The sequence below is a fragment of the Achroia grisella genome, unplaced genomic scaffold, assembly GCF_030625045.1.
Source record: "Achroia grisella isolate CSIRO2021 unplaced genomic scaffold, CSIRO_AGI_Agris_v1 utg1245, whole genome shotgun sequence".
Lineage (NCBI taxonomy): Eukaryota > Metazoa > Arthropoda > Insecta > Lepidoptera > Pyralidae > Achroia > Achroia grisella.
Window position 1 is genome coordinate 590,289 of NW_026712606.1, and position 13,668 is coordinate 603,956.

Consider the following 13,668-nt stretch of genomic DNA (forward strand, 5'->3'; position numbering starts at 1 on the left):
TAACTATATACTTTGTATAATTTTATTATAAATGCTAAATCAAATAATGGAATGGTTCACATACACAATAGCCTGCACTTATTTCATAACAAGTACAATATTTTTAATAATATTTACAATGTAGGTATCGTAGTATCAAACACTATTATATATACTACTAATAAAAATGTGCCTTATTTATCACCTCCCTTGCAATATTTTTAATGAAATGTATAAATATTTTTAGCTAAGAACATACTTAAGTGAAAAAATAATATAAATATATATATTATTACCATTCATAACATGTAATCATGATAAAATGTTAAAAAGTGTAACATAGAGACAGTAAATTTTAGACTCCACTAACAGTCAAGGGTTTGGAATACTATTTGACGCTAAAGAGTCCTGTAAGTAGCGCTGCCACCTGCAAAGGCTTATTGTGCTCGCCCTTTTTTAGAATTCGCAGCCTAGCCCCATTAGGAACAAGGGACGAGAGTTGAAGAATATTCTTAGGAACGATGGTTTTTATCTCCTCAGGATATAGTGTTTATTTTCGAAAAAAGTTACTTCGTTTATGTACGTGTGGGCTCCAACTACATAGGATGTGTAGTGGCGTTTACTCTTCTATTTGGTAATAGTAGGACTCCATTCACGTTGCACTAAAGTAATTTTTGTATTGCGCTTTTCAGATAAACATGATATAATACGTGACACACCCTCGTGGCGTGTGTGTAAGGTTGCGTTGTCATGTTATTAAGCTTTAGGCGTTTAAATTTTTTAACATTTATTACTATATCTAGACATATATATGAATAAACTAAAAGGCTCTTGAAGTCTTTAGTTAGATAGGCTGCATTAAAAGTATGAAAATGTTTCTTTCCACAGTTACAGAAACTAATGTGGTATTACAATCACTAGTGTAATACCAAATGACAATCATGATGACATATCCATTTCAGTTATTATCTGTGGGGCCGTATATTATATATAACGTGCATGCAAGACAAACAGAGAATATACCTTGGCATCCTACTATGCAACATAAAATCTGAATTCTATAATTAGAATTTAGAATACGCATTAAACACTTAGAAAACTTGAATAGGAAACGTACCCTGTCATTCTCAGGATTTTGAAATATAATTATTATCTAAAAGTAATAGATTATATAAATATAAAATTGATGCCGATTTATTCCTCGTGACAATTGGTCAATCATAGATACCTACTTACATATTTTTAAGTTTCTAAACCTTTGGTTAAAATGTTATTTCTGGTACGAGGAAAGGACAATATAAAAGTATATAATAGCTAAATACAATATAGAGTACTTCAAATAATGAAATATAATCATTATTTGATAGAGTACACTCTACCCACGATAAAAACCTAATGTAGTAGTTTCACTGTCGCACAAAGAAAGACAAAAAAGGTCAGTGGTTGTTAATAACAACGTTGATAGGTAATGGGTATATATAGTTTCTTTTAAATTTACAGCATACAAGAGATTTTACCTGTAATATGTAAGGGATAAAAATTATAGTATAGACCATATAGTTTATGGTCTATACTATGGTATTTACATGAAACCACTACATTGTGAATAGGGTATACAACATTTTAAACGAACAAATATTAACATGGAAAATTATCTAATAGCAATAATCAACAATAAACAAACTGATTTTATCCACAAACAATAATATTCGATAAACTTATTTGCTATGTATTTACACTATATTCTTTTACTTAGATCTGTTGTTTCAATAAAATATATTTAACATTTGTAATCTATGGAATTTTGTTCAATATTTTTATATGAAGTTTCAGGATCTCTGGTAGAATGCAATCATGAATAATATTTCAGTGAATAGTACAGAAGCCTGCCAATAACAATATAAACAGTTTTCTACCTTAATGTTCAGTAGTAAACTATGACAAGATGTGGAAATGTAATATATTAGTGCATGCAACTGTAACTTAAGTTTTATATTGTTGAATTAATATAAAAACGGAATTAAATTTCAATATTGTTAATATACTTAAAATAACATTTAGTTATAAAGTAAGTGGCACAGTTAACAATAAGTTAAAATAAAAATTAGAATAAATACAATCTAAAGACTTATGTAATTGACTTTTAATAGAAACTAAAACATAAATGACAAATCTCAATGGCATTTAAAAAAAGTACATGTTATGGCAAGAGAGACTTAATGCTTTTGTAATTGGTATTTACAAATAATAGAAATATACAGTTCTAGATCTTATGTTTAGATAAAATATATATATCTTGCATAAATTACATTGTGTAAAATGGTTTAAAAAAATTTTGGAAAAATTTCAATTTGTATTCGAGGTGTAGCGTTTCATCCTGTGTTCAACATGTTTTTATGCATAATGTGACAAACTTAAAATTTTATTGATTTTAGGGTAAAAGCTTGTTTTAATGTGTCATATACTTAAATCGTGTTTTATACATAATTAATTATTATATTATAAACATATAATACAAAATAGTTTTTGGTGTAAATGCAATCACTCAGTTATTACTATATACTTAATAAAAAAATATGTAGAGAGGTTTACATGTCAGTGGGCAGGATATCAGGTATTAGATATTGGCAAAGATCCATCTCAGAGTTGACAAATGTCACTTTACCTGCAGTGTTTTCATCAAGCCTGTAAATAAATTGCAACAGTTATAAGAAAACATTATTTCATAATATCCATATAATAGTGATATATATATTAAAAATGTAGGAAATAGATACATAACTACTATAAAATAACAATTTATAGAAGAATGTTTTCACCTTTACTTGTACCAAGGATTTTGTAAAAATTTGTTTGTATCTCTGTCTAATCTGTTTCAGCCACTAATCAGTTTGCTATAAAGATGTGTTTTTATTGAAGGGTGAGAGATAAGACAGTGAAATTACAGGATATGGAGTCATGACATCCCAGACCTTCAGAATGGCAACACATGTGTTATGGGCATCACATTATAATGTGATGTCTATGATACAGTTTTTGTCTAAAGTGATGGCTGCCATCACCCAGTTCACTATTCCTGTTACACAAGAATGTATGACTTACCATGCCTTGATAACAGTCCAACAGCCTGAGAAGAATGCAGGAGCATTGATAATCAAACAAATACCAAGTCTCTCAGGGTAATGTCTACTGAGTAACCATATCAGGTTTTTTAGTACTTGATAGTCCATACAAGATAATGTAAATTGGCTCAAATCGAATACAATACACAAGTTGTCAACAACCTCTTCAAAGCATCTTTTGCTTGCATCCTCCTAGAAACAAAATAAACAAAAATTATCAACAAACCATATCCCCATAATAGGAAATTCACCAGGAATGACATATTAATAGGCATATATGCATTTATTATAAAATCTGATTTATTTTGACTAGTTCTTCAATAAAAATCAATAATAATATGCCATTTTTTGCTCTCACAAACCTTACTCAGAACCCTCCTAAGATGATAATAATGATAAAGTTAAGTAAAGTAAAATTCATACCAGGCAGTAAACAATGAACTTTGTTAATTCATCAATATTCCTATCACTGGAACTATGATTTTTTGCTGGGATGTAGATAATAGGTCGTCCTATAATATCCCGATGTCTCAGCACTCTAGCCTTGTCTGAGTACTTTTCTATAAGTTCTTTGTCATTCTGTAACTCTGCAACTCCATATTCTAAGCGCCACTTATTTGTTTTTATGATTGCCTGAAACATGTTTACATTATATTCAGGAAGTCCTGTAAGAAGAACTTTCAGATTTATAGTAAATAAATAAGAGATATGTGGCAGATGTATTTAATTTTGTTCCAAACACTAATTCCATTAATTTTTCCCCCCCAAATTTGTTCGATGGTATAATTTGTTAGAAATAGTATTCACAATAAATTAATTTGTTAAAGTTAGGACTAATAATAATAATCAGTAGTGTAACTATTAGTCACAGTCATATAAGAATTAGTCAGTCAAAAGTAGAGGCAATAAGATATTGTTGAAGGGTGTAGAATGAAAGAATCTTAAGTAATTGTGTTATGGAGCTCTAAAAGCATTCATGCATTCAAGCACCCACAATTTTTCTAAATTTGCCAATATAGAGATATCAAATATATTTTGCAATCATATCGTAGAAAATAACTAATATCATGTCACTGTATGGTTATATATCTGATAGGAGATAGCTTATCTGATCTCTTTAGATAGAGGATCTGAAGTTGAAAAATCATGTATTTAGCTTGTTTAGTCAATTTAATAAGTATAGTCAGTATCATAAATGAATTCAATAACTGAGTTTAGATATATTTTTGACATTAAAACTATGAAATTAGTGCAAACAACTAACAAATTATTTACTTCTGCACTCTAGTTACCAGTCACATTAGAAAAAAATATTGATAGTAGCACTTATTACTTATTTAACAAACTTAACATTAATTTTGTATTAGGATAATATATTGCTAGTGCATATTTAGCTAATATGTATTAGCTGATGTTGACTTAGTTACTATAAGTTACCTTCTTTAAGTAAATATTTTTTTTTATAAAGTTGCGAATGGTAATTAACATAATATGTAAGTTACGAATTGTAAAATATCATACAACTGTAGGTAAAATTGATAAGACAATATGTACAAACAAAACATGTAGCTACAAAATCAATACAGACATTCACACCAAATTTACGCAAATTGTCTACACCACCTGAAATGCCTGGTCAACAGTTTTGAAGGCTCGCAAATATCTTCGTAATGAAAACTCATTGTGATATTGAGCTGGATCCGCACTAGCTATTAAATTCATTCTATCTTTCAATAGCTTGAAATCCTCTTCGTTTACAGTTTTTAGTTCTCCTGCCATTGTTAATACACTTTGAAATAAGTAAGTTTTAGTTTGAACTATAAATAATTATTACTATAATACTTGATAATATATTAATAAAAAATTTAAAGGAAATGCGAATTTTTTCAATGAATTTTCAAATCAAAGTTTCATATTGATACTACAATTTTAAGAATAAAAACGTCAAGTCTGTCCTAGGATTTTATTTGACATTCACAGATAAATTATACTTGCGAGTTCTGTGATTGAGCAGGTAGTGACTAAGCTTAAGGGTTTGCAAGGTTGCCAACATTAAATAAGTTAGTTCGTACGAAAGAAGATATAAAGTTCGGATAAAATATAATTCTCCCGCTGAATTTAGCTCTCTAATCTTTATTCCCTCTAGTGTTTACTAGTTGACTAGATATTGTTGTATTAATTGTCTACAACAAATTAATATGATACCGGATAATAAAACTACGCTTCACCCATTAGAATTGACTATTATCTTAAGAAAACTTTTACAAAAGGAGTGTTGTTGATAGTAGTCTTATAAAAATTAGCAATAGGTATTTTTATGTAGGTATGCGTCCAGAAGCTAGACAAAAACTATTAAACAGACTTTTTTATGGATGATAATGGAATGGTGCACCCGCCTGCGCTAACGGTTTACGTTGGCAGACATTTTGTTTAAATTGTGAATTATATACGAACAGGCAACGAAATGACATTTGTGGTCATATAGACATAAGAACGGCTGTATGGGCTTAGACTCTTTGCCTTTCCATTAAGAATAAATAAAAAAAAAAAAAAGACATAAGAAATCGTAACTACGAACAAAAAATTTTTATATGAATCTGTAGGTTTAGATAATCTTGAAAAAAAAAGCGGGAAACGTAAAGTCATAGTAAGTATAGTATTAGCGGTCGTATATTTGTAGTTGTAAATTATTAATATGTATATACTGATCAGATAAGTTGTTAATAGTGTAACCAAAGCATTAGTGTATAGTATCTTTGTCTTGTTATTAGTGGAGTAGTAACAATACCATTCATTAAATATATGATTGGTAAGTCAAATAAAAGACATGTTTAATAATATAAGCACTTTTAATATCTTTTTTTAATATAATTATATAAATTAACAATATAATTATATAAATCTCTAAAGCTACTTATATGCCTACTAACAATAAATTGTTTACTTAAATATAAAATCACCATAACACTTAGACATATGTTTTAAATAATCTGATTTTCTGGATCATCCTACAAATAATGTTTATCCATTAATAAGTCTCTGTATTTTTCTAAAATATGGACTCCAGGGAGGACTCGTTTACAACTTCTATGAGTATATGTAAGTCCCGTGATGCTGCTCCTTATCTAAGTAGTTCATGTTCGAAAGATCATATCTTTACCGGATAATAAAACTACGCTTCACCCATTAGAATTGACTATTATCTTAAGAAAACTTTTACAAAAGGAGTGTTGTTGATAGTAGTCTTATAAAAATTAGCAGGAACAGATTATTCTTATGATTTTCGTAGGTATTTTTATGTAGGTATGCTCCAGAACTGTCTAGACAAAAAACTATTAAACAGACTTTTTTTATGGATGATAATGGAATGGTACACCCGCCTGCGCTAACGGTTTACGTTGGCAGAGCACCTGTGGAGGATGATAAGATGACCATGAGGTCAGGTCAGTTAGCCCATCGTGACAAATTCACCATGAATTTATCACGATGGTTTCCAGGGGGAACCGTGTGGAGGTAAACCTGACATGGTACATTGCTAGCAATAAGATCAGCAGTCTACATTACTAACAATCCCCTTCCCCCCCTTATTAAAGTGACAATGACTGCTGTGTATCTTAGCGAAGCCAGTAAATTATTACCTGCTATGAAAATATAAATAATAACTACGAGTTTCAACCCGGGTATTAGCAAACCACCGTTGTTGAATTAAGGATGGTTTGTTTCTCGAGTACAGAACAATACAACCTGTGTTGGTAGATACTAAAAAAATTGTATATTTTTATCAAAGAGATTTATTAGGTAAAAAGCAAATTGTATCACATTTTCTTACATTAATAATAGCGTATTATTTATATACATAAAATATGTATATTATATTTATGTACGAGTATATGTATATGTTTTACGTGAGAAGACCAATAACATCGAAATTTGGTAAGTGAGGAATCACACTCCTGAACTCAGCAACTGTACAGCAGAAACTGTATCCTAGATCAATGCGGTCTGGCTGCCAGTTCAGCCAATTGAAGGCGTTGTTGTTACGACACCTGTCCGTGCAGAATGATAGGGCCCGCACTTCCGCTTCAGTATAATAAGGATTGTTGATGCTTATAAAGGCTGTTCCTAGACGACGAGCAGGGTCGTATGCCACCTGTTAAAAAAATAATAAGATTATAATAAACTATACTTTAAAATTGTCATCTAAGATGGTTGGGGGATGGGTAGTCAGAGGTATTGTTAAGTGACATTATTATGGCCAAATGAGTTCAACATAGGTACGTAATTTTTTGAAGTATTTGCATAAAGAAAAATAAAATCTTTCTTGAAAAAAAGTAAAAATAGAACATGATTACCTAATTATTAATTATTTTAAAAGCACCCAAACATACTCAAAATTGAACACCAACAATCAGCAACTATCGGAAGGAGAGGCACGTATAAACTAATAAACTTAAGTAGTCGTTCCTTCTACCACAACTATAACATATTTTGTGTACCTACCTAATCAAAACCTATCATCTGTCGATGCTATTATTTACCTTGTAGAAATATAACGGGACTGGAACTTGGGGGTTGTTATTAGCATCTGTGTGCAGGAAAATATCCACCAGACGATTGTTCTGGTCTCGCAGTTGGGTCACTCCGAAGGTGCCGGTGTAGACTATAGTATTGTAGCCAGCTTGACCAATACGTTGACGTAGGTTCTGTAAAAGTAATAATAATAATAGAATAGTATATTTCGCATACAGCTAAATAGTGTAATATTTCTATATTATTGTATTTTAATATTGTTACTAATAAATTATAAAATTATCTGTACCACAGCTATAAGTGGTCTTTCGTTGTCTGGGGCAAACCTGAAATTGGGGTCCCCTCTATAATACTTATTAATAAAAATAGTGAATTTGAAATAAATCATCTTAATTATATCCAATACTTTTTATCCATTAATATAAAAAATATAATTTTCATGTTCAGTTCAGTTATAAATACAGTTTCATTTTTACTTTAAAAAATCGCGTTATTTGTCGCCCCTTTCATTTTATTATGTTGCTCGGGGCTGTAACCCCTTCCGCAGCCCCCATGCTACGCCACTGATCTACAGATATGTATAATGTACTACTACACTACTATATTTACTAATGAAACAAGTATTTAGGCCACCGAAATGCAGTCACGACTTCGTGTGGCAATGCGGACAGTCTTGACAACACTAACAGTCATATTTAAAGATTTCTTTGCTTTTGAATATTTATTTTAAGCAATGAATTGTTGTTTTTTGTTTTATTTTTATGTTCAATAATGCAATTAATTTGTAGTCGTCGTATGCTTAATATTTTGTGATCATAATGTGTTTATATTTTGAGGTAGTTTGTAAATAATTCTGCAATATTTATTTATCAAACTTACTTGTTCAAGCCAGTTCCAATTGCCAGCGTTGAATGGCTGCCACTGTGGTGCAGCGTTGATGAAGTAGAAGGAAGAACGCTGACCAGTTGCATAAATGAAGTCAGTCTTGGCCGCAAGATGACCACGGGATAAAAATTGATGACTTGTTACATATTTGTCGGCTAATTCTTGTCCGACAAGTCTAGCGATTGTAGCCTTTTGTTGGACTTGAGTATACCTATTGTTGATATCAACGCCGGGGAAGAAACTTCCAGCTGAAATAAATAGAGAATTTTACAAGAATTTCTTTTATAAACAGTTTAGCAATGTGTCATAGTGATTATTAACTTTACATTTTCACTTTTAAACTTTGGTACACAAACATTTATGCTATAATGATATATAACTACGTACAAAAGATTTTAATCTTTAAGTAATAAATATAGATACTTTGCTAACAAATTCCCGTAGTCTTTCATGGCTGTTTAGCTTACTTTAACACAAATATCTTAGTGATGTTTGCTTAACCGTTTTTGATGAACATTTTCTACATATTGGGTTCTTGGATTGCGTATCTACATAATGATGTAAATATAAAAAAGAGTTGTACATTCGCATGACTATAGTACAACTCGTTAATTAAATTTAAATATTAATTTGAAAACATACCTAGCCAACTCGGTCTATCGACGCCAGACTGGTGGACAGCATTTTGTGGATTCTGTTCATACCATGCGTAAAGAACTTCCAAACGATTTTGATCAAAGCATGACCAGTATTTTGGATAAAAGACATTGTTCACGATGAAACCGACCCTTAAATGAATAAACTACATATAACATTATGCTGTGTCGAATGGAATAAGCATGAGGTATAATTTCTTTATTTACTTTATTGTGTGTATAATGCGAACGTAAAAGGTTGAAAGCCAAGAGTCATCATGATTATTTAGATCGTGTATTATATGATGAAGAAAAAAGAGTTATCGGAACAGGTGTTCATACATGAAATGAGTTAAGAATATGAATAAAGTAAGATTTGTGTGTAATGATATAATTATAATGACATTTAATTCGGTTCTCACTACCTACTATTCAATGTACGGATAAAAATTAATCGCAAACAAATTTGGTACGTAATATACCTAACAAATGATTAAAACTTGTAAATAATTATACGATATATATCTATTTATGACAATTTGATAATATTCATAATAACATGATTCTAAAGGAATTATGATGCTTCATTTCTTTCTTTCACGACTTGGAGTTAAAAGGTTGTTGTCATTGTTTATATATTTATTATATATAAAAGAATTGTACCTACCTAATTACGGGTATTAACTTACCTAATAACTAAATTGTTATTGAAACAGCGGTCATTAGTTGCCAAAGCGTCGTGGAAGGCGTGAGCTGAGCAAGTAAGGTGACCAAACTGACCGTTCCCACTAAGCCATCCAGAACCGGACACCAAATTGTTACTAACACAAGAGGCCGTCTGCAATTAATTCAGACTAAGTAGGTATAAATATAAACAATTATTATTTATTATAACTTTTATTACCTAAATATTATCATATTAAATGCAAAAAAATAGCAGGTAATAATATTACCTAGATATATCTATACCACCTACATATAAATAAAATTGGAGTGTCTGTTTTTTAATTTTGAAATTTACTGAATGCATATGAATATAAATAAGGTACATGCACCAAAATAACATTTTTTACAATTTTTGTCTGTCTGTCTGTTTGATAATAAAGTAATATTATAAATGTCAAAGTAGGGATGTTTGTTACGCTTTCCTGCAAAAACTACTGAACCGATCATCAAGAAATTTTGTACACATATTCTTGGAGGTATTAGAATGAACATAGAATACTTTTTATTTATTTATATTACTACTAGTCTAAAATATAATTATGATGTGACAATTTTTTTCAATATTGTAACCTAAAAAATTAAAGTTTAGGGCAATTCGGGTTACTTACGGACATTAGTGAAAATCTTCTACTTCTGAATTAATCAGTATTTCACTAATGAGTTGAGATCGCTTATCATATTCAATTTATCTATACATAAATAATACCTGTACATAAATGAATTCAGAACTGTATATTGCCTCTTAATAGAGGCAATATACTTTGTAATAGAGGCGTTATAATATAATTATTATAACGCCTCTATTACAGATCGCCGACAAATGAGTGACTGATCAGATCATTTTAATTTCAGGTAATATACTGTTTGGCTATAGCAATGGATGCACAAACAGAAACTTTGTATTTACATATTGTACTTTTTAATATACTAGAAAAAGCATTAGATTATGTAGATATATTATACTATTATTATTAATCTTCATCATCATTTTTTCTGCAACTGCAACAAGAAATAAGCAAATGGTTCGTTTGATGAAAAGTTGTCACTGTTACCTATTGTCATAATCCTATGAAGTGTACAAATGAACAAGATTGAAAATACTCGTAGATATTCTTTGACTATTAACACAGGCAACCTTGCATAACTAATCAATAATATTTCTAAAGTACTTACAGCAGTCTGGACTGAGGACAGAATGTTAGGATGTTGAATGGTGCGCCCAGATCCAGTGCACGCTACGAGGATTTGATCTCCAGTGTTGAGGTTGATGACACCACTGTTTCCAGTAGGGACAACGTAGTTGTTGTTGCGTATGTAAACAGGTTGTGGTTGACCAAGATCACCGTTTACTCTGATTGTGCAACCTGTGAATAAGTAGTTGGTTTTATCTAGGTCCTCATTACGATTATTATGTATAAAGTATGTTTAGACATCCCATTACCGATATTTTTTTCATGAAACTGATCAGTACGTATTCAAATTTTTAAATTTAGTAGTAGAGTGAATCCAGCATGATGAATCCAATATCTGATGTTGTACTCAATCTTTTATCGTCCCACTGCTGGACGTGTGTAAAAAAAGAAAATTTACTCTACCACTACTGTATTTATCTTCTAGGTTTTGTTCTCTTGCGAACATGAAACAAAGCACAAATACAGGTGGTTTTTTATTTTTGCTTTATTCGTGCATTTGCACTTTTTTTTCCTCATGCCGTATTCTGATGAAAATACTTTTTGTCTAGAACACCACATTTAGAAATCCAAATATAAATTTTAAGAAAACTTAATTATATTGTTGGTTAGGTATATATGTACTTATATTTAGGTATAGGATAGGCTGCCTCAGGAACAAAAGTGTTGTAATGGCCGTTATATCTAAATCTTATATACAGACTATATTTGAGGTAGTCAAATATAGTCGGTAAAAATCATTAACAAACATAATAAATGTATACGATTGAGACAGCTTCACCGTATGAAGTTTGTTTTAGCGTTAGAATATGATCAGCCGTCCTATTTATCGTAGATATAATTATGGTCTCGAAAGGTGTCAAGAGCCCTCGAAATAATTATGAATAATCCTTGATAAAATAGATTGATTAAAGACATGATTAATGGAATCAGTAATTTGATTGTCCAACCACAAATTTCGTGCGTGTTATTTTACGACTGCATTATTTATTTATTTTGAATTGAAAATTACGTTCAGAAGAGGTGCAAGAGTTGATTTACTTGTAATTTGCACAATTATAATCGTAGGGAAATTATTTTATTTTAATAACTGAAAAGTTTCAGATAATAAAATTACAACATAAATTGTCCAGTGCATCTCTCGTGTATTGCGAATATGATATATAAAGATCTAATGTGAATTACTTCGTATTGCGATTCAGTGTTATCGCAACCATTGCATGACGACGTGATATCCTTTGTGGATTTTTATCTATCAGTATATGGGGACATTTAGCGCTTGCCATCAGGTTAGCCGTTAGCTTGTTTGCCATTGTATAAAAAAAGCTCTTTTCAAACAGAAACACAGCATTTACTAAAGAGATAGTAAAACAAAATTGGAACTATTATTCGTGGGATTAAATAGATTTGGATGGATTCCATAATGGCTCAAGAAAGACCAGAATGGAAATAATTGGAGGAGGCCTTTGCAGATTGGCAAACAGATCTGCAGAAAATAAATACTACAATAACCTATTTAGCTCTTAAATTTTTAAAACGTATAGTGTAAGTAGATCGGAATAAAGGCCATTATAAATAATAATAATTGGTGATTATGATGGATTTCATGAAATCATTAATATACTAGTATACAATTCACACAAACTTATATAAAAATTACGATCATATAAAATTGTATCAAATATAGCACAATATAAACAGTACAAGATTTAGAAGACGTATAACTCATGTTCCATGAGTTATACGTCTTCTAAATCTACTAGCTATCTAAACCTAAACGTACCATTTCTAGTATTTTCACCCGTCGCATTTGCCCATTTGGGCTCTTCTACCTCGAGCCACGCATCGAGATAGTCTTCAAATTCTTCCTCATTGAGTACAAGAGCCAGCTGTCCAGGCTCTGGTATTTGCGATACAGCAGCTGCAGCGATCACAAGTGATGTCAACACAACCGTCAGACGAGTCATATTTGCTCGAAAGCAAAGACTTCAATAAACGGTAATACAAATATGAATCTGTGGTATTATAATGTATGTTACCATGTATACATATTATATATACCAACATTATCTTATTTTGCCAAGCAGTGTTATCTAATAATTGGTAATCTGTTCGATAATGATTGTGCTCGTCACAACCCAAAAATATGTTAGAATTATTCGATTACTGATAAATTAAGGCATAGATTTTTATGATTATATAGATTTATTATTCTTTTGTTTGTTTAAGGGGCTTTGCACATGGTGTGGTCGAAATCGCGCTCTGTCATAAAAGGCTAAAATAAATGTGAAAATTCTTAACGACTCTCATGATACATATTTTACCAATTAGTGAAGTGGAAAATTGATAATATTTTACAATATTTTTTAAAGGGACAAATTTTGCGGAAAGTCGCATGTGTGGTTATTTCAGTCTTATCCATAAAGTCCCCAAGCAGCTTGCTTTCTCAGCTTTGTTTCGGTTATAGGGGGAAAATTCACAGGATAAGTGGATTAAGCTGAAGACCTCGGGAACGGTAAAAGCATGAGCGTCCCGTGTGTAACATGATAACGCGATGACCGTAATGCTATTCTTGTATATAGGCGAGGGTTACCACTTATC

The 13,668-nt window shown here is 30.9% G+C and overlaps 2 protein-coding genes across 2 annotated transcripts; both read right to left on the reverse strand.

Moving 5' to 3' along the window:
- Nucleotides 1–2,162: 2,162 nt before the first annotated feature.
- On the reverse strand, nucleotides 2,163–5,025 carry LOC131854824 (uncharacterized). The gene is made up of 4 exons (XM_059205992.1): nucleotides 4,725–5,025; nucleotides 3,525–3,734; nucleotides 3,082–3,293; nucleotides 2,163–2,664 (listed from the first exon to the last, which is right to left on the reverse strand). Exons 1-4 carry the CDS (start codon nucleotides 4,878–4,880, stop codon nucleotides 2,568–2,570), a joined length of 675 nt encoding a protein of 224 aa, XP_059061975.1. The 5' UTR covers nucleotides 4,881–5,025; the 3' UTR covers nucleotides 2,163–2,567.
- A 1,971-nt stretch (nucleotides 5,026–6,996) lies between these two features.
- LOC131854845 (uncharacterized) lies at nucleotides 6,997–13,049 on the reverse strand. Its single transcript, XM_059206014.1, has 7 exons — nucleotides 12,851–13,049; nucleotides 11,051–11,241; nucleotides 9,841–9,989; nucleotides 9,159–9,304; nucleotides 8,511–8,764; nucleotides 7,640–7,804; nucleotides 6,997–7,251 (listed from the first exon to the last, which is right to left on the reverse strand). Exons 1-7 carry the CDS (start codon nucleotides 13,032–13,034, stop codon nucleotides 7,003–7,005), a joined length of 1,338 nt encoding a protein of 445 aa, XP_059061997.1. The 5' UTR covers nucleotides 13,035–13,049; the 3' UTR covers nucleotides 6,997–7,002.
- Between the last annotated feature and the right edge of the window lie 619 nt (nucleotides 13,050–13,668).

Bases quoted from the DNA above. Each gene is read 5' to 3' on its own strand.
- LOC131854824 (XM_059205992.1), bottom strand. From the start codon at position 4,880: ATGGCAGGAGAACTAAAAACTGTAAACGAAGAGGATTTCAAGCTATTG. The intron at 3,735-4,724 runs GTGGTGTAGACA...AACATGTTTCAG, and splicing joins CTGTTGACCAGGCATTTCAG to GCAATCATAAAAACAAATAA. The intron at 3,294-3,524 runs GTATGAATTTTA...TTTTGTTTCTAG, and splicing joins AGTTCATTGTTTACTGCCTG to GAGGATGCAAGCAAAAGATG.
- LOC131854845 (XM_059206014.1), bottom strand. From the start codon at position 13,034: ATGACTCGTCTGACGGTTGTGTTGACATCACTTGTGATCGCTGCAGCT. The intron at 8,765-9,158 runs GTATGTTTTCAA...TATTTATTTCAG, and splicing joins CGATAGACCGAGTTGGCTAG to CTGGAAGTTTCTTCCCCGGC. The intron at 7,252-7,639 runs GTAAATAATAGC...TTTTTTTAACAG, and splicing joins TCCCGTTATATTTCTACAAG to GTGGCATACGACCCTGCTCG.